The sequence below is a fragment of the Phragmites australis genome, chromosome 12, assembly GCF_958298935.1.
Source record: "Phragmites australis chromosome 12, lpPhrAust1.1, whole genome shotgun sequence".
Taxonomy (NCBI): Eukaryota; Viridiplantae; Streptophyta; class Magnoliopsida; order Poales; family Poaceae; genus Phragmites; species Phragmites australis.
In genome coordinates, this window is record NC_084932.1 from 11,088,807 (window position 1) to 11,108,638 (window position 19,832).

General features: G+C 46.7%; 1 protein-coding gene across 2 annotated transcripts; it reads left to right on the forward strand.

The window, feature by feature from the left end:
* The first annotated feature begins 7,164 nt into the window (after nucleotides 1–7,164).
* Nucleotides 7,165–18,703, forward strand: LOC133886893 (ATP-dependent (S)-NAD(P)H-hydrate dehydratase-like). Of its 2 annotated transcripts, none has more exons than XM_062326802.1 (11): nucleotides 7,165–7,555; nucleotides 15,470–15,546; nucleotides 15,618–15,727; nucleotides 15,819–15,933; nucleotides 16,625–16,687; nucleotides 16,766–16,929; nucleotides 17,015–17,076; nucleotides 17,226–17,292; nucleotides 18,167–18,232; nucleotides 18,310–18,435; nucleotides 18,515–18,703. In XM_062326802.1, exons 1-11 carry the CDS (start codon nucleotides 7,291–7,293, stop codon nucleotides 18,543–18,545), a joined length of 1,146 nt encoding a protein of 381 aa, XP_062182786.1. In that variant the 5' UTR covers nucleotides 7,165–7,290; the 3' UTR covers nucleotides 18,546–18,703. The 2 variants fall into 2 exon arrangements, with proteins under 2 accessions (XP_062182786.1, XP_062182787.1); XM_062326803.1 differs by having other exon boundaries at nucleotides 15,470–15,496; nucleotides 15,625–15,727.
* Nucleotides 18,704–19,832: the final 1,129 nt, after the last annotated feature.

Sequence of the window (19,832 nt, forward strand, 5' to 3'; positions counted from 1 at the left end):
AGGTTAAGTGTACTATATCATCTTTTGAGGGTGCTTACGATGTTGAAAGGTATTTAGATTGGGAGATATGGTAGAACAGAAGTTTAATGCTCATTTAGTTCCTGAAGTGCATAGAGTTAGGCAAGTCACTAGTGAATTTAAAAATGTTGCAATCATCTGGTGAAATAGGGTATGCATCGACAGATTAGCTCCTACTACTTAGAATGCTTTAAACGTTGCTATGCGTAATAGATTTGTTCCACCCTCTTTTAAACATGATTTGCGTAAGTAATTGCAGTGCTTAAACCAAGGTGATATATCCGTAGAAGAATATTATCAGGAGCTACAAATTAGTATGTTGCGTTGTGATATTATTGAGGATGAAGAGGCTGCAATGACACACTTTTATGGAGGATTAAGGCGTGAAATTCAAGACATAGTTCATTACAAAGAATACAATAGTGTTCCTAGATTGTTTCAACTTGCATGTCTAGCAGAAAAAGAATTGCACGGACGACAACGGAGGCCAAGGAGCAATTTTGGAAGCACGACCACTTCAAAATAAACACCAAGACAAGTCAAAATAGCCCCACGTTCAACTACACAGTCTGCTTCCCCCTTCTTGAGTAGGGCGTGTTCAGCAGTACCTTCGACACCGTCACAAGCTGCCGAGGTAAGTAGATCCGTAAGTGTGCAGGGTCTAGCCAAGAGCTCTTCTTTGGTTGCTTCTATAAGCCGATCGACCGGAATTGTATGCCACCGATGCAAGGGAATGGGTTGCGTCATAAAGGATTGCCCAAGTCAGCGAGCGTACATTGTAATAAAAGACGGTGGGTATGTAAGCGCTAGTAATGTTGAGGATGATTATGCTCTTGCGGCTAACCATGCTGTTGATGGCAAAAAAATGGCACAACCAGATTTTTTTTTAATACATCGGATACTCCAGTGATCAATGCCGTGTCATCATCGGACTATCCGGTGCTTAAAGTTTGATTTCAGCCATAAGACATACTTTCTAGAAAAAATAGTCCGGTGAGGGGCTCATTGAACACCGGACTATCCGAATAATGGAATGAGAATTTGGTGCTGCAAATCAATCTCTGTATAAAATAGTCTGGGGAATGATCTAGTAAAATCGCCAGACTATCCGGTATGTAGAAGGTCAATTTGCGCCAAAAACTTGCTCTCTGGAAGAAATGGTCCAGTGAACATTCTGGGGTATCACCGGACTATCCAGTGAGAAAAAGAAGGTTTTTAGCCGAAAAAATGTTCTCTGGTGAAAATTGTCTGGTGAGGTCTTTGATGATCGCCGGATCATCCAGTGCATTCAAAAGGAAAACTTTGCAAAAAATTTATTCTCTGCAAATATTGGTTCAGTGAGGGTTTCTGATGTACACCGGAGCATCCGGTGAGGGCAGATGTGCTCTCTTGACAAAAGTTGCTCTCTGCAAATATTGGTTCGGTGATATACTCTGATGAGTATAAATGTGACGTCGGAATATCCAGTGTGTGTAAGACTGAGTCTCAGAGTTTCGGTCGAGTGAACTCGTCGGATGGTTCAGTGTTTTGGAGTTTGTTCTCACCGTACCATCCGGTGTTCAGTCTGAAACCGATTCGAAGTAGATTCGTTTAGATCTCTTTCGCGATTTTGGCCAAACAAGGCGTGTTTAGGGTTGGAATAGAGTCCTACTTCGATTCCCTAGGGTCAAGACCATACCCCCCCTTATAAATAGTCGAGGGGTGGAGGCCGATTGCATATCCATCAGTCAATCGCATCTATTGCATCTACTTTTCATTTTGCCTTTACTTTCTTGCAATTTAGGGTTAGTTCTTTGCTGCTACTTTGAATCCCTGTGGTTCGGGTGGTAGTTCTTTGTCGATTTGCTTGTAAATCGTCTGAGCGGCCCCAAGGTTGCTGGTCGAAACCTTTGCTTGTTTGCTTGTAAACAAGCCACGTGTTACTGTGAAAAGCGACAAGTATCCTTGACAGACCCGTGTTGGCGAGGTGTTGCCCAATCCACGCCAATACAAATTGGCGACTCCGCTGGGGACAAAGTTTTTTCGGCTATCTCTTGGCCGAATTCTGAAACCCTAGCCATGTCTACTTCGGAAATCGACAAAGACAACATCTTAACGGAGTCCTACAATGAGTTGCCGGAAGAGGCCCATTTGGCGCTTGACGCCGATGTGGAACGACATCAACAACAACTCCTTTCGCGCTATGTGAAGACTCGGCAAGGCATGTTCAAGAAAGAAGACTCTCCACCGTCCACTGACCAAGTTCAGGTAAAGCCCAATGTAAGTGATGTTCCCCATGCTTTGCAAGAATACATTGTGCATACGGTTGATGAGTCCTTAGGAGCTACAGTGAGTAATAAAATTGATGCTTTAGCTCAGGGTTTAGATCAATCTCTTACTAGATGTTGTGATTCTATAGCTTTTGACGTGCAAAGCATTAAGGACACATTGAAACAGCCTTTGTCATTTGATGCTAGCACTTCGAATCCTAATAACTATGGCAAATTTCAGCATGTTCCATTTAGTTCATCGGCACAATCTATGACACCCACACCTATGCAACAAAACATGCCATTGCAACAAATTCAAAGCTGGACCAATGTGGGTTCGGCTAATGCGGCAACACCTCCATTTAATATATTGAATACTAGTAAACCGGAGATTTCATCATTGGTTTTTCCGGTTCCAAGCACTTCATCTAGCATAACTAGTTCGGTTCCATACATAGCTAATAACCGAGCTACTGAAATTTTAGCAAGCATGCTGCTAGATCCATACAATACTGTGGCGTATAGCACACATCCCATACCTCCACAAGGTACCGGCATCCCTTATGGTCCATTACTGGATACTTACTTCAATGTGTCTCCACCAAATATTACACATGCGCAGCCCGTAGTGCCTCTGCAAAGCATTCCACAAAGTAGTGCAAATCCTATTCGGCCCATTGCTGAACAACCTATGAGACGTGAGAGCATTAGAGAGGAGATGGCTAGTCTTTTGAAGGAGCACTTTGGGGTAAAACCTAAAGGGAGGGCACGTGTTTATCAAAAGCCATATCCTGATTATTATGATACAATTCTATATCCCCGTGGGTTTAAGGTTCCTAGTTTTGTCAAGTTTAATGGGGAGGATAGTAGAACCATAATGGAACACATAGGGCAATTTCTTGCATAATGTGGTGAAGCCAGTAGTAGCGATGCTTATCGTCTGCATTTATTTCCTTTATCACTTTCCAGCAATGCATTTACTTGATTTACTTCACTTGCACCTAATTTTATTTATACATGGGCGCAACTTGAGCAAAAGTTTCATGAATAATTTTATATTGGAGACACGGAGTTGAGGTTAATTCATTTGACATCGGTTACACAAAAATATAATGAGTCTGTTTCTGAATACATTAGAAAATTTAGAGATACTACAAACTGTTTCAATGTTTCACTCTCCGATAGAGATCTAGCTGAGTTAGCTTTTGCCGGGTTGCATGCACAAATCAAAGATAGGTTAGAGGAGCAAGAATTTTCAGATGTGAACCAAGTTTTACAGTGGACTTTGGCTCAAGAAAGCTGTGCCAAAGAACATAGAAGGGTTCAAAGGTTTAGTGAAAAACACAAGGTGGATAGTCCGGGTGTTAATGTAGTTGAATATGAGGACGATTCGTCAGATGATGATAGTGTTGACATATGTATAGCCGAATGGACATGGAAGTCCAAATCTAAGCCATTAGTGTGCTCCGCATTGAAGCCGACTCCACAAAAGAATTGCAAGAAGATATGAAATTTACATTCGATGTCACTAAATGTGATAGGATATTTGATCTCTTGTTACAAGAAAAGAAAATTAGTTTGTATCCTAATCATGTTATTCCATCACTTGAGGAGATTAAGAAACGTGCATTTTGTAAATGGCATAATTCATATTCTCACGCTACTAATGATTGCAATGTTTTCCATCGACAGATTCAATCGGCCATTAATGAAGGACGATTGAAGTTTGCTGAAAATTCTAAGACGAAGCTAGATAATGATCCATTCCCCATCAACATGATGAACTTTGAAGGGAAGAAGGTCTTGGTTCGGTCATCTCAAGCCGAATCAACTTAAGGCAAGAGTGTGATCATTGGTGATAGTAAAGTAAGGCCAAAGATGATCCAACCTAAAAGTTCAGAAATTGGTCGTTGGAAAGTGAATAAAGATAAGAACAAAGCTATTAAGAAGCATGAGAAGACAAAACTTATATTTGATACACTTTTGGCTAAGTATGAGAGTGGCAAGACCGGCTAAAAAAGGGGCAACCGGCCTGATACTCTTAAACGTCCAAGATCACCTCCAAAGCATGAGTTTGAAGGGAGGAGGAGGCAATAGGAGGATAATATTGCAGCAACTCCATTCCCTCCTTTCGGGCCACCAATGCCTATGATGTGGGGGTCTCCTCTGATGGTTTGTCCTCCATGTCCGCCGTGGGGTTGGTGTGCACCTTGGACATGACCTTCTATGCCATTTGCGCTATTTCACCTAGGGTGGATAACACCATGACCTTCAGCGTTCGACAAACTATCCCGTCCTAGACAAGACCGGTTTGATTCCAAAAATTAGTCAAATGATGGGAGGGATACGAGAAATGTTAAGAAGTTCTATCGTGTGAAGAACACGAGTGTTTCTAATGAGAAATCAGATCTAGAACCGAAAGAAAACATCTAGTTATCGATGAAAGCAAAATGCAAAAGCAATCGACTAATGACGGATCAAGTAGCAGCAACAAAGGGGAAGTTGTAGGAGTGGTTGGTACTGGTCTTGAGCTTAAGGAGGCGCCACCTACAGTAGTACAACAGCCCATGGCACCAAATGTTCAAGAAGCCATCTCTAGTTCAAAGCCGATCAGAAGGTTGAAAAGGAGAAGTCCTTGCTACCCAGAACTAAGACACAACCATCGTGGTGTCCTAGGGGACTCTCACATTCCCAAAAAAGGAGGCTACAAAGGTTACAAAAATAAGAGTTGGGAGAAGCACAAGCTAAAAAGGTGAGAGATCAAGTATTCAATAAAAGTCAAGCCGATGGTGCCTATTCGACAAGAATGGAGAGTAAAGAAAGTCATAGCTTATGGAAGCTTTCTATTGGATTGGAATGCTTCGAGGAGGCTCTGATTTGTGGATTGGCTCCCGGAGTGGTGGTGAAGCTTGCGGTCGATGAACGGGTCTCCATCGAGGGAGAAGAGGGGGAAAACTTGGGGAAGTCCACCAGGAAGCTCGTGGGAGTTCCCACCTCCAACCTTCGGCCTTCGAACGCGACGAGTGGAGCTCTCTTTCTCTCTCTAGGGTCGGATGGAGAGAGGGAGAGTGAGAGGAAAGTGAGAGGGAGAGAGCAAAAAGGAAGTGATCGATCCAGTTTACCTGAGCCTGTGTGTGCTGGTAGTCAGACCATGAGCTTGGGCAGTCAGACCGCTGAAAATCCACGTGACAGCCCACGTGGCGGTGCTCCTAGCGGTCAGACTATGGGTGACACCGATCAGATCGTGAGGGGATTCTTTTGCTAAAATTTTCCTAAGTCTCCCCTCATCATCCTCATTCCATTCTTTTCTTTCTCTAAGGCATGTAGGGATTCTCTAATGTACTCTAAACCATCTCTCAGGTGTTTGAGACTTGTTTAACTGGTTTTTGATAGACAAACACGTGCAAGCATATGCGATGATGATTATGCATGCCTAATTACGTAATTAGCATTTTGGGACCTGACAACCGGTCGTACCCCAGCGTGCTTTGGTGTGCCACCCGTGTCACGCGTGCTCTGGACGTGCCGACCCCACGTGCCCAACAGCTAGCACAGGCCCCTGGTGTGTCAGGCATGCCGTGCTGGGCTGGGTCAGCCATGCCACCACATGCCGCACTGGCCATTGGCATGCCATGCTGGGCCAGACCAGATGTGCCGCTACGTGCCTAGCTGGACCGGCCATGCCGCACGGGCCGTTGCTGTGCCGGGCCATGCTGTACCTAGCTGGTTCGTCCGTGGCGCACAGGCCGCTGTCATGCCGTGTCGACCCGTCTTGTGCCATGCCCGAGCCGACTCGTATTAGCCGGGTCGTGCCATGCTGGCCAGGCGTGCCACACGCTCGCCCTAGGCACAACCCATTGCTCTCGGGCTATGTCGTTCCTAGGTCGTACCTACAATGGTGGGCCTCGGGCCGGCCTTGTAGGTACAATCCATTTAGACAGGTTTGCTTCTTTCTCACTTAGTAACAAAATCATAGGGGTTGATATGGATGAGGTAGAGCCTGAAAGCTTAATTTGGGACCTTAAGGCTTTTCCTATAAAGTCCAAGTCATATTCCTTTAAGAAAAAGGGTTGTGTGAACCGGTCTTTGAAAAAGGCAAGAAAACAAAAAAAATCAAATAGTCTCACATGAGAGGTGTCTTATGGAACAACAGGGATCTTTATGACTTAGCTAATCTCTAGTACATTAACGAATGTGCCCATGATCACAAATTTGACTTTCTTGCCCTAATAGACTGGGAAAGCGAGGCGGATGATGGGTTCTTAACTCACCTTTCTAGTGGTTTGGACGTATATTGGCACTGCTTACCCCCTCGTGGAAGATCAGTCAGCATGCAGGAAGTAGCCCGATGGAATGTAGACCAGATGTAGTACAGAGGTAGTAGATCCAATCCGTCAACAACATAGTCATAGAAGATGAAGATGACAACGATGATGTTGATGGAGCCAACTAGGATGGCGTCGGTTACGATTGCGTAGACAACGGTGACATCGACGACGAGGTAGAGCGAGGTGCTGATAACATGTTGTATAATCACATTACCAACAATTATGACATCTTCTTCGTCTCTCTAGATCAATCATGCATAAGCATATATCCAAATAGGAGCTCTTTTTTATCCCTCACCTTTTATCTTACAATGGAATAACTCGTTACATTTATTTAATAATAGAGGAAGACCTCTACTTATGAGATAAGTTTGGTAAATAATTCGCACCGTAATACAGAGGTGAGAGCGCCCGAGTGAGCCCCACCCCCAACCGTGCTTGGCATGTCTCGGGCCCCTGCGTGGTCTGGTTATATACCACCAACCACCGGCAGGTCAGAGTCCAACAAGTCTGGTTTGACCCGATAGTCAATAACTTGAGGTTACAAAGTACAAAATGACGCCCATCGATTCAGAAAAGCCCGAGACGGCCCTGCCCAAATCGAAAACACAACACACGGCTCTCTCCAGTGACTTGCCACGCCAGCATCTTCCATACCTCTCCAGCTTTCCCACGGCACCACAGCAGTCCAGTCGATGAGCCGGCCCACGGGCGCGTGGCAGCACCACCAGCACCGGGGGCACATGTGGGCCACCTCCCCGTCCTTCCGCAGGCAGCTCGTCCTGCTCCGCACCCTCCTCCCTCCCCCCACCGCCGTCGGCACCTCGTCCACTTCCTCCTCCTCGAGCTCTCTCCGGTCCCGTGCGATGGCAGGGTCGGCGGTGTATGAGGCGGACGCGGAGGCTGTGGTCCGGCGGATCACGCCGCCGCTCGACCGCACCCGGCACAAGGGGCAGGCAGGTCAGTACTCCGCGCCCTGTCATCGTTTCTTGCGCTCGCTTGGCGTATGTGAGTGTGGGTTTGGTTGGTGAATTTTGGATGATGCTGCCGACGCGCGCACGGTGTTTGTGGGAATTCCCGTGTGGAGCGGAGTGCCCTCGGATGGCAGATTGTTTCTCATGTTGAGATTTGGTGCATGGATAATAGAAGTAGCATAGAGGGGGATGCTTCCGATTCAAATTCGATGTGGAAAGTTTTCATGGGAGAGGATTGGTGTTTGGGTATGGTGAATTCGAGTTCGGTAGGCTCAAGTTCCGGAGCCCATTTTGGGAGGTGGGGGATTAATCTGTGTTGGTCGTGCCGACTTACCGTGGGGTTGAACTCTCTACCACTGCAAGAAAGTCAGGGGATTGGATGCTTCAAGTCCATGTTTGGTTTGTGGAGCTGTGAAGAGAAGTTTCTGACGGGTGTGAAATGCATCCAGCTCAGTTTTAGTGCTCATCAGTCAAAGAGGTCCAGAGCAGGCATTGCTAGCTGTGATGCAGTATTCAGATGTAGAGAAGACATGCATTTCAAGGATGCTAAGATTGTTTTCTAGTATTATTGTGCTCATTCATATGGCGTTTGGTCTGAGAAAATAGAGTGAATTCTGGGTGACTTTATCTTGGGAAATGTTGGTGCAAGAATTCGTCTTGCCCTAGCAAGTACGGTGAGAGTTCTTCTACGAGAAGATTTAAGTTTGGAGATAAAATTTGAGAGAAAGGAACACCACGAATATATTGATGATAGAAAAATGTATTACTCTAGGAGGAATATCACAGCGTTCGCTGTCTTGCTTGTTCTCTCCCACTGTGTCTCTCTTTTTATCAGAGCACCATGGTCTCCTATTTATAAGGCCATGTGTTCGTCCTTTGCCCAGAGAACCATGGCCTCCTATTTATAGGCCATGCGCAGCTTAGTGTACAAGTTATCATAATGTACAAATATCCGGGATCCGACCAAATTACTGTGCTTTATCCTAGATAACTACCTTCTATCCTATCGGTGAGATAAATATCCACCGTGGTAATTATCGTGGTGCCTACCCCCTGAAGGGGGCGAGTCGGTCGCCGATTGCTGCCCGGCGCCGCACTGTCAGGGGTGTCAGGATAGCCGTCATCACGCCGGGGTGTCAGAATGACGTCCATTAGCCTAGGCCTTTAATGCCGGTCACTTCCTTGCAAGAAAAGCACGACCGGTGCTCCCCTTCCGGCATCTTTTTCCTAAGGGCTGCTGACTCACCCCGCTGCCTTCAGGAAGGCGGCCCAAATAGCCCGAGGCGGGGGTCTCGAGAGGTATAGAATTGGGAGGTGAAGGCTTTGGGAAGAGAGACCCTGGAGGGCCGGGGCTTCGAGAGGCCGAAGCTTCGTAGGATCAAGGCTTCGGAAGGTTGTGTTTTGGGGAGGCTTCGGGAGGTCGAACCGGCGGAGCCAAGGGAAGGCTTCGTAGGCGTGAAGGGGTACCGTGAAAGGATCTGATGACATCGGAGATCGAGCTTTTAACAGAGGGTTTGGAAATCGAGGCTCCGGTGGGACCTGGATGGTGATCTTCAACCATTATCCTCAGGCTGGTTTATTTTCTCCCCAACAGTACCCCTTATTCTCGGGCCCCAATTTTCGGAGGGGGGAGAGGATGTGGAGGAAAAATCAACCCCAGCCGGGTATAGTATCAAGGATGCCTAATGGCAATTCTCTATCTTTTGAAGTCGCTAGAGTAGAGGTTTCGTGTGGGTTTAGAGAATCCCACACGTTCGCCTGGCGGGACAAGACGTTCCACTGCCGCGTTTTGACTGGATAATGCGAGGGGTCGTTTAGGGTCTTGTGCTCGCGACCCTGTCACGCGCCGAAAGAGATTTGGGTTATTAATGTGACGGGACGTCCGCGCGAGAAAACGAGGCATTCGTTGTGAAGCGCTGCCAACCGGATATGGCCATGGCCCCCTCCTCAGGTGTTCAATGGGAGGACACGGCGATGTTCGTCCCGCTTCATTGTTTGGACCTATGTGGCTGCGTGGCCCGGGTATAAAGTCGGGGCTACCCGGTTGGAGTCTCCACAACCCCTGAGCAAGCAGTTAACTTTTACTTAAGTATGGCATCATCTTTCTCCTCATCCTCCTTGGAGACATCGATGATCTCGACGGCTCCCTCGGGAGCTGGGCTATCACGTCGGCAGAGGCGCCGGAGGCGACGCCGCTTCCATCTCTGCAGGGGAGGCGGTTGCCCGCCGCTCCAGCCCGACCTTTGACCGGGGAGGGCATGCCTGTCGAGATCATCAATATCTCCGATGACGACAAGGAGATCAACTGGGATCACCTGCGAAGAAAGAGTGAGCAGGTGTTTGTGGGCCCGGTGGCGAAGCAGGAGGAGGCCGGGAAGGCGAGGGAGAAGGGCCCGCCGGTGACCTCCTCGGACTCCTCAGCGTCCTCTGACAGCTCGGGAGCCAGCTGCTGTATTGACTTCCGCAGCGGTTGGCCGCAGATGAGGCGCAAACGCCGGCCCATACGTGGCCCCTACCGGGACCTGTAGGAGGTGAAGGCGGTCACTGGGATGGCGTACTTGGTGATGCCGTGATATATCCATGTCACGGCTGAACTTAGTCACCTTGTACTCTTTCTCACCTTGTTTTGCGCCGTAGGGATCTATCTTCTTCATAGATCTTCTTCATAGCAATTTCTGTATGGTTGTTTTAGTTTGTATCCCCTGGATGTACTGGTTGTTTAATAATATAACGTGGATCTTCGGGAACGGTCGTGTCTCCTTCCGTATCGGAATGCGAGGGGACCTTTCGAACGGGTGACTGCATGCGTGTGTGCTTTCATGCCTCGAAACCGTATTTCTTCGTCCCTTTCGAAGGCGATGGCTAGTTTTTTCTGACGACCGGGGCACCGAGCCTTCGTATAGATCATTGCTGATTTCGTTTCTTCTAGGGGAGAGGTGGCCTCGAGAATCTGGTAGTGATGGATACGTAGGGTAACTAAGGAGAACCGAGTGAAGTAGTGGCGATCTCGTCGTCCCTTGTTACTGTGTACTCCTCGGGCCTGGGACTGGTAGGGCCTCCTTCCTAATTTGTTCCAGATTTTTGACTCAGTGAAGTTCCTCTGGAACCTTTGGAGACGAACTCCGAAGGTGGTCCTTGACCCTTCGGGTTCCTTAGCAACTGTCCGGGTTGACGGCGACGGCGCGTCGGAGGCGTAGCCGAAGGCTAGGCAAAGCTGAAGGTTAGGTGGGAGAGGTGGTCCGCGATCTCCTCGGCCCTTAGCCGCTGCTCGGCTCCAGAGGCGAAGCCGAAGGTTAAGTGGGAGAGGTGGTCCGCGACCCCCTCGGCCCTTAGCCGCTGCCCGGCTCCAGAGGTATTCCGTCTGGAGCCTGGCGACGGCGTGTCAGAGGCAAAGCCAAAGGTTAGGCGGGAGAGGCAGTTCGCGGCCCCCTTGGCCCTTAGCGGTCGCCCGGCTCCGGAGGTATTCCGTCCGGAGCCTGGCGACGGCGCGTCGGAGGTGAAGTCAAAGGTTAGGCGGGAGAGGCGGTCCGCGACCCCCTCAGCCCTTAGCCGCTGCTCGGCTCCGGAGGTATTCTGTCCGGAGCCTGCGACTGCGAGTTGGAGGCGAAGCCGAAGGTTAGGCGGGAGAGGCGGTCCGTGACCCCCTCCACTCTTAGCCGCAGTACGGCTTCGGAGGTATTCCGTCCAAAGTCCGGCGACGGCGAGTCGGAGAAACCGAAGATTAGGCGGGAGAGGCGGTTCGCGACCCCCTCGGCCCTTAGCCGCTTCACGGCTCCGGAGGTATTCCGTTTGGAGCCTAGCGACGACGCGTCGGAGGCGAAGCCGAAGGTTATGCGGGAGAAACGGTCCGTGACCCCTCGGCCCTTAGCCGCTGGTCGGCTCCGAAGGTATTCCGTTTCGGAGCCTGACGATAGCGAGTCGGAGGCGAAGCCGAAGGTTAGGCTAGAGAGGTGGTCTGCGACCCCCTCGGCCCTTAGCCGCTGCCCGGCTTTGCGGTCTCTGCAGTGAATAGTCGGGGGTTCCACTATGTTTCTCGTGCCACGAGGCGCGGGCCTTTATTAAATGTTAGTATGACCCTCATAAAATAACATATAAAACGTGTTTTTAAAGGAGATGGTAGGGTAATGTTTTTATCTTTTACCATACGTGTTCGAGTCACGTGATCATACCTTCCCCTGTAGGGAGGGGGATCTTTATACCTCTTTGATCTGTGTACGGTGTTCTTTGGAGACCAGCGGGTTTCGTATCCCTTCGGTACGGAGGCATTAGCCTTCAAGATGCAAGGTACCTTTCCTATTAGGTCCTTTTAGAACCTTTTCGCTCGTCAGAGTTTCCGAAGAAACATCTCCATCGTAAGGGTTTTCGAAAGTCTCTCCGTTGTGCGGAGGTCTTGTAAGGCTCTCCATTGTGCGGAGGTTTTGTAAAGCTCTCTGTTTTTGCTGGCGGTTTGGTAGAGCTCTCTGTTTTTGCCGGAGGTTTTTGTGAGACTCTTCGTTATTGCAGGAGGTTTTTGTGACTCTCCGTTATTGTTGAAGGTTTTTGTGAGACTCCGTTTTTGCTGAAGGTTTTTGTGAGACTCCACTTTTGCCGGAGGTTTTTGTGAGACTCCGTTTTTGCCGGAGGTTTTTGTGAGACTCCGTTTTTGCCGGAGGTTTTTGTGAGACTCTCCGTTATTGCCGGAGGTTTTTGTGAGACTCCGTTATTGCCGGAGGTTTTTGTGAGACTCCGTTATTGCCGGAGGTTTTTGTGAGACTCTTCGTTTTTGCTGGAGGTTTTTGTGAGACTCATTGGCATGTATTAATGCCGAAGGTCCTACACACTATCGGAGCTACGCAATACATTCCAGGAAACCTAGGCACTCTTGCCTTTCAGATAACCTAGGTATGCTACGCCCGCGGTGTGTAGGCTTGTCGTGTTCCAAGGAAACGTCCGGGGTGCATCGTAACACTGTCCACCAAGGATGTGCCCTGGCGCGTGGCATTTATATGACCGAAGCTATGCAATACCTTCCAGGGCATCTTGGGCATAATCTGCCTTGCAAGTGCCCTAGATATAAGTGGCGCTCGCGGTATATAAGCATGTCGTGCAGAGAGGATTCCTTGCGACAGCATTCTTCAGAGCACCGCATCCTCACATCAGGGTAGTTCCCTGATATGCGGCATCCACACACTATCGAGGCTACACAATACCTTCTAGGAAATCTAGACAGTCTTGCCCTCCAGGTGACCTAGGCATGCTACGCTCACGATGTGTGGGCTCCACTTCCTACCAGGGCAAAGTCTACCCTCCGGGAAACCTTTTCAAGTGACCTTGGGTTTAGACAAGCGATGCTTACTGATGCGTGGGTTTGTCATGCCTCCGGAAAAATTCCTCAGGGGCGCCGCAACTACATTACCAAAGAAGTCCCTTGATAACCGGCATCTACACACTATCGAGGCTACATAATACCCTCAGGGACCCGGCTTCGGAGGTACTCCATTCGGAGCCTGGCGACGGCGTGTCTATGACTCAGTTCTTGTTGCTGGTTATGGTATCGTCGGTAGGGTTAATAGCGTCAGTGCAAGGTTGAGGGGCCGGGGATTTGCCCAGGAGTTGGCCCTAGGCCTTCAAACCCTGCGTCCGTGCAAGACCTGTGTGCCTCCAATGGCGCCGGAGCTTGGAGTTGTCGTTGGGGTCGTTGCCAAAGGCGGTGTGTCCCGGAGCCTGTGGTTTCCCCCGGGTCTGCTTCCCCCTTAGGAGATCATTAAGGCTGCCCGGTGCACCAGCCTTTGGGGCTGAAGTGGTTCTGACCATGCCTCCCCGGACGAGGTGGACTAGGGATTCCCTGTGTACGGTTGGCATTGCGAGGGTGGCGTCGGAGGTGCTGGCGGGGTCCGCGCACCCCGGAGCCCTCCGTCTCCTTGGGACCCTCTTTCGTTTGAGGGGCCTAAGGAGGGCGCTGGGTGGACAGACTTCTCGAAGATGTTGGCTCGCTCGTGGTATCTCAGGTGTGATCGAAGGGGATACCTAGGGACCAAGTCCAGGTGGGAGCACTCCTGGGTTGGACCGCCCAGAACCATTGGAAGGCGGCCTGCTTGACCGTGGCTTCGACCATATCCTCTCCTGAGGCGGTGAGGTCTTCGTCGTGCAGAGGCTGCAAGACCTTCGCGCCATCTGGAGCTACTGTACCGATCCAGGGTTCTGAGTTGGCCAAGGTCGAAGGAACGGCGTCCCATACGGCAGCGAGCTGGAGCATGCATACGGTGCGTATGGCAGAGGCAGTCATGCATATGGTTGCATGCTTGCAACAGTGGGTATGGCGGTTTTAGCTAATCCTTTGGTGGTTTTTCTAGTGCATTCCTACCTCTCTTAGCACTTCTGTGTCCGAGTCCCCACGGACGATGCCACTGTTGGTGCAAGAGTTCGTCTTGCCCTAGCAAGTACGGTGAGAGTTTCTTCTAAGGAGGAGACTCAAGCTTGGTGACGAAGTTTGAGAGGAAAGAACACCACGAATATATTGATGATAGAAAAATTTATTACTCTGGAAGGAGTATCACAACGTTTGTTGTCTTGTTCAATCCCGTTGTGTCCCTCCTTTGCCTAGAGGACCATGGCCTCTTATTTATAGGGTCATACGTAGCTTGACGTACAAGTTATCATAATGTACAAATATCTAGGATCCAACCAAATTACTTGGCCTTATCCCGGATAACTACCTTCTATCCTATCGGGGCGAGCCGGTCACCTATTGCTGCATGGCGCCGCACTATCAGGGGTGTCAGGATAGTCTTTATCACGCCGGGGTGTCAGAGTGGCGTCCATTAGTTCAGGCCTTTAATACCGGTCACTTCCTTGCAGGCAAAGCACGATCGGTGCTCCCCTTCCGGCAGATCTTTCTTAAGGTCTGCTGACTCACCTCGCTGCCTTTGGGAAGACGGCCCGATTAGCCCGATGCGGGGGCCTCGGGAGGCATAGAACCGGGAGGTGAGGGCTTTGGGAAGCGGGACCCCGGAGGGCTGGGGCTTCGAGAGGCCGAAGCTTCGGAGGACCGGGGCTTCGAGAGGTGTTTTGGGGAGGCTTCGGGAGGTCGAGTCGGCGGAACCAAGGGAAAGCTTCGTAGGTGCGAAGGGGTACCGTAAAAGGATCTGATGACATCGAAGATCGAAGTTTTAACAGAGGGTTCGGAGATCGAGGCTCCGGAGGGATCTGGATGGTGATCTTCAACCATTGTCCTCAGGCTGGTTTATTTTCCCCCAACAGGAAACTCCAAGTTTTGTTAAAAATTCCAGTGACATGATTTTTAACAAACTCCAAATTTTATAAAATCAACGCAAGTCATATTTTTGTACAGATCTACTAGGTGAATCATTCACGATCTTATACATCATAATTCTTAACTGTACTAGCTTGCTCTGATGGCAATTTCAGTTCAGCGCATATTTCAAATTATTCTGTTTAGTGTTCCATATTTTTATATTGAGATTTTCCAATGTCCCTGATCTTTTCTAGTGGCTTGGGCTAACCCTGAACTGAATATAAGTACTTGGGTAGGCAAACCTTTGGCACAACGTGTGAAAAGGACAATCATTCAATATCTGTTTTTAGGTAGTTCTTCTTAATCTTTCTTGTTACTGGCTATAAAATTAATACAGATAAATGTAATTATAAGCTAGAACTGTAAGTGTGCAAACATGAGCTTATTTTTCAACGAAATTACCTTTTGTGTTTTTTGTATTTTTGGCTTATTTTCCATTTTGTTAACTTCTCAAATCCTTTTTGGAACTGGAAATTTTACAAATGTGTTTCATGCATTTAAATCTTGTTTTGAGTTGTGCCCGTGTATTCCAGTTAACCCTTGTGTGTTTCAAATGAAAATTCAATTCTTACAAACTGCTTTGGTAATTCGTCATTATGTTTCCAGGAAAGATAGCAGTAATCGGTGGATGCCGTGAGTATACTGGTGCTCCTTACTTTGCCGCTATCTCTGCCCTGAAAGTTGTCAGTATCTTTTTAAAGTTTTATCACGTGCACTACACATCAATGCAAATATTTCACATGATATTGTTCAGGGTGCAGATCTTTCACATGTTTTCTGTACGAAAGATGCTGCAACAGTAATTAAGAGTTACAGCCCTGAACTGATTGTACATCCAATACTAGAGGAATCTTACAGTGTAAGGTAACTTAAATTGGATTTATGTTTACAATCTTAAGTTATAATCATTATAATATTCTTAAGAATCTTATTGTATTGTAAATATCATTGGCAGGGATGATGAACGAGCATATGTTTCTTCTAAAATTCTCACTGAAGTTGCAAAGTGGATGGAACGCTTTGATTGCATTGTCGTTGGTCCTGGCCTTGGAAGGGACTCATTTCTTCTGGTTTGTTTACTTATCATCTTTAAAGAATATAATATGTATACTTCTGCCCTATTGAGTGCTATTGGTTGCTACCAGCACAACTATTTAAGAGCAGTTACTTTTCTATCGATTCTCCAAACATTTTTGTATTCAGGTCTTTGTCTGCTTTTGTTATAGCATTTATAATTCTGTCTGTCAATGATGCTATAATTTGATTTTCTGTTTGTGTTTGTTTAAGTCAATAAATAAGATTGACTCCTTGCGAAAGGAACTGAAGAAAGAAAAATATTACCTAATTTGATAATCTTAATATGACCTAATTTGATAATCTTTCCAGTATTTGTATGGATGTTAGCAATATATCATAACTAGATAGTAAGAACTCTTCGAGAGAAGTATTCTTTGCAAGGATTAGCTAATCTGTCTAAGTTGATGTTAAACTAAGTACCTAACCTTTTGCCGAACTGCTTATACATGGATTTCGAACTTTTTGTGGATACTTGTTAGACTTAGAAGCTACATCTTTCAAGTGTATGGAAGTTATATTTTTTGAAGGAATTGTTGATGGAAATTAAAATTTCTCTTTCTATTGTTTCCCCTTATCTGTGATTTTCTAATTTTCTGTTTGTTTAGATTCTGTCAGAACAGTCTAAATACAATAAAATCGAGATCGACCTGCTTTCTAATGTTTGCTTCACATATCTTATTGTAGGATTGTGTGAGTAATATCATGAGGCACGCACGGCAGGCTAATATTCCAACTGTTGTTGATGGGGTACTAGTTGAAGTTATTTATCTTATTTCCTTTATCTTAGGTTACAGTCTATGAGAATTCTGTCCTTGTGATCTGCAGGATGGCCTTTTTCTTATAACCAATAACCTTGGTCTTGTTGAACACAACCCTCTTGCCATTTTAACACCAAATGTATATGAGTACAAGCGTCTTGTTCAGATGGTTCTTAATTGTGATGTAAATGAGGAAACTGCTTCTGAGCAACTGACTGCGCTTTGCCAAAAGTATGAATTTAACATTAGTTTGACTTCTTTTGAATGCTTATTTGTAATGTAACTAATGTTTTCTGTTTTTTTTGGGATTTTTTAGAATTGGTGGTGTAACAATTATGCGGAAAGGAAAAGCAGATCTCATTAGTGATGGTAAAACAGGTATATTGGAGAGCTTCTTGTCTTAACTAAAATTCTAGAAATGCTCAGCCTCAAATATTTCTTTACTTTCTCTATAATTTCGAGATTATTAGTGACTATTATTTTTGGATTTTGAACTACTGGACATATTATTTTTTTGTTCTCTGAAGTGACACAAGTGAGTACTTTTGGTTCCCCAAGGCGATGTGGTGGTCAAGGCGACATCCTTTCTGGAAGGTCTGTTACCTTCTCAGTGCTGAATGCTGATTATTCCCTTGTCCAATTATATTATGTGACTTGCGTGTTATATTTGTGTGCTGCTTTCCATCAACATTTTCATATCTTCTGTTATTTTGCTACCATTCACACAAATTAGTTCCTTAATTGGTAACATGGATCAGGTTCTTAGTTCTTGTAGGTTGCTTCTCAAAAATTTGGGGACGTTTCCCCTGGGGGAAATAGGATTTTTGCTTGTTAACCCACGGCTGTGTTGTGAATAGATCAGGCTATTTATTCCAATCTTCTTCCTTTATCTCTATAATTTCTTTTAAATTCTAATCCTAGTCGTCTCCTATGCCAATTCTATAAGTGTATCTGGGATTACAATCGTCTGGCTACGTTTTCCACAGGAAATAGATCAGACCCATTGCATGCAAACATAATTTTGCTGACTGAGCTATGAATGATCAGTACCTTGCACACAAAAATTTGCTCTGACATGTGCAGCTTCGACTTGAAACATCTGTTTGAGACATGTCTTTTTCTCTGATGAAATATATAATTGCGGTTGCATTATAAGAGGTCCATTACATGTGTTGGTTGTACTATGATTTTTTTGTAATATCTCTACAGTTCTGCAGCAGTTTATTGCATAACTTTCTTATGACTAGTCTAATCGTTAATTATAATGGTTTAGCTTAACTAGTTATGCCCTGGTAGCACATTTTCTAACATCAATACATGAAAATGTTTTAGTCAAAATATTTGAGGTTCAACATCATATAACGTTTTTCATTTTGTTTCATTAGCATGTTTTTTCCCGGATAAACCTCGAACACCCTACAGTTAGCATTGTCTTCGGTTCTTTCCTAATATTTTTTATTGGTTGTAGTGTGGCAGTATTTTCATCGTGGGCACGGCACTTCATCTTGTCAAATGTGCAACCTACAGCAGAGAGGTTATGCTGCATCCCTGTCTTGCACTGTGGACTCCCTCATCCTAAATTAAATTTGGTTTTGTTCTCGTGCAATGCAGAGTTAATCCTATGACCCTTGGGTGCATAGCTGGCTCTCTACTGCTCAGGAAAGCTGCATCGCTTGCCTTCGAGAAGAACAAGAGATCAACTGTCACCACTGATATCATTGAGTTCTTGGGCAAAAGGTATGTGCACGTGCACTAGATTTTCAAGCACCTGTATTTTGGTTCTTCATATTCATGTGCCCTGACTTTTACTTTGCAGCTTGCAAGATATCTGCCCTGCTGAGCACTAATTGCTGTGTATATTTAATCTCCACTTCGAATAATGTTTATCCAGGCATTTTGATGCCTGCGTCTTCTGTTCATATGTACATATTTGTTGAACTGGAATAGGATGTTACCACCCTTGTATGCAATCTCAGTGTTGTTGAGAAGTACTCCTTAGAATTAAGGCATGTAGGAAGTACTCCTTAGAATTAAGGCATGTAGGGCCCGTTTGGTTGCCACCGTGAGATGAATTTGCCAGGCTATAGAGGCGGAGACAAGCCAGATACTTGCCTGGACCTGTTTGATTGCAACCCTGTGCTGCTGATCCCCTTGCCTGGTCTGACGCCTTCCGGTGCTCTGTTAGCCTGAGTCAGGTGTCCAAAAACAGGAGTCTGAGCCGCAGGCAGAAGCAGGTCGCTCACTGACCACCGGTGTTTAGCATAAATCTAAGATGGGGCTCAGTGGTGGTGATGGCCTTCCTCGTGGACGTCGTCCTCTCTTATCACCGGTGTCGCCCCTCTTGATGCCTTTGATTCCCATCACCTTGAAAAGCAGCTGCCTTTGATGCTTGCGCAACGCTTTGCCACTAAAGGAAACGAGATGTGTGTCCTGATCTTGCAACAAACGAGAAATAATTGGGGGCCATGGGATTTGGGTGTGGATCTTCATCCTTCTTGTTTTGAGAATGCTTCCCTTCATTTAGACGTGGTCATCGTGGCTAATCATGGAACCAATAGCGCTAATTATCCTTTATCCAAATGATGGACCTGAACTCTCTTTCAACAAAAATCAATTTACATCTCATGTTCGAACTTAATGAAGAAAAAAAATGAACGTTAGGTGGATGACTCTCATCCACATAATAATGCTTCTCCCTCATATTCATCTCCCTCAGACTAATCTAGCCTCACCACCCCATCTCCTCTCTCTCTCCCTCCCCTGTGTGGAGCTCGATCTTGTGAGAATGAGCATGGATCCCAACAGTAGACCCTCCATTTTTTGGCTGCAAGGAGCTCGATCTCGCTAGTGGAGTATCCATTAGGTGTATGTCAAAGAGCATGATCCATACGAAGAGAAGCTCGATCCGGCTTAGAAGAGCTCGAATCCTAGCAGTAGGACGTCGGTTTGGGTGGCAAGGAGCTCGATCCTAGTGGTAGGGCTTCGATTTGCACTACGAGGAGCCCAGTACTAGCAGGAAGATGCCTTTGTGGGTGGCAGAGCTTTGATTTGGGTGATGACTAGCTCATTCATCACTAGATGGCTTCGTGAGATGCTTATTCTAATGAGGCTCTATTGGCCCTTATGGGATCCTC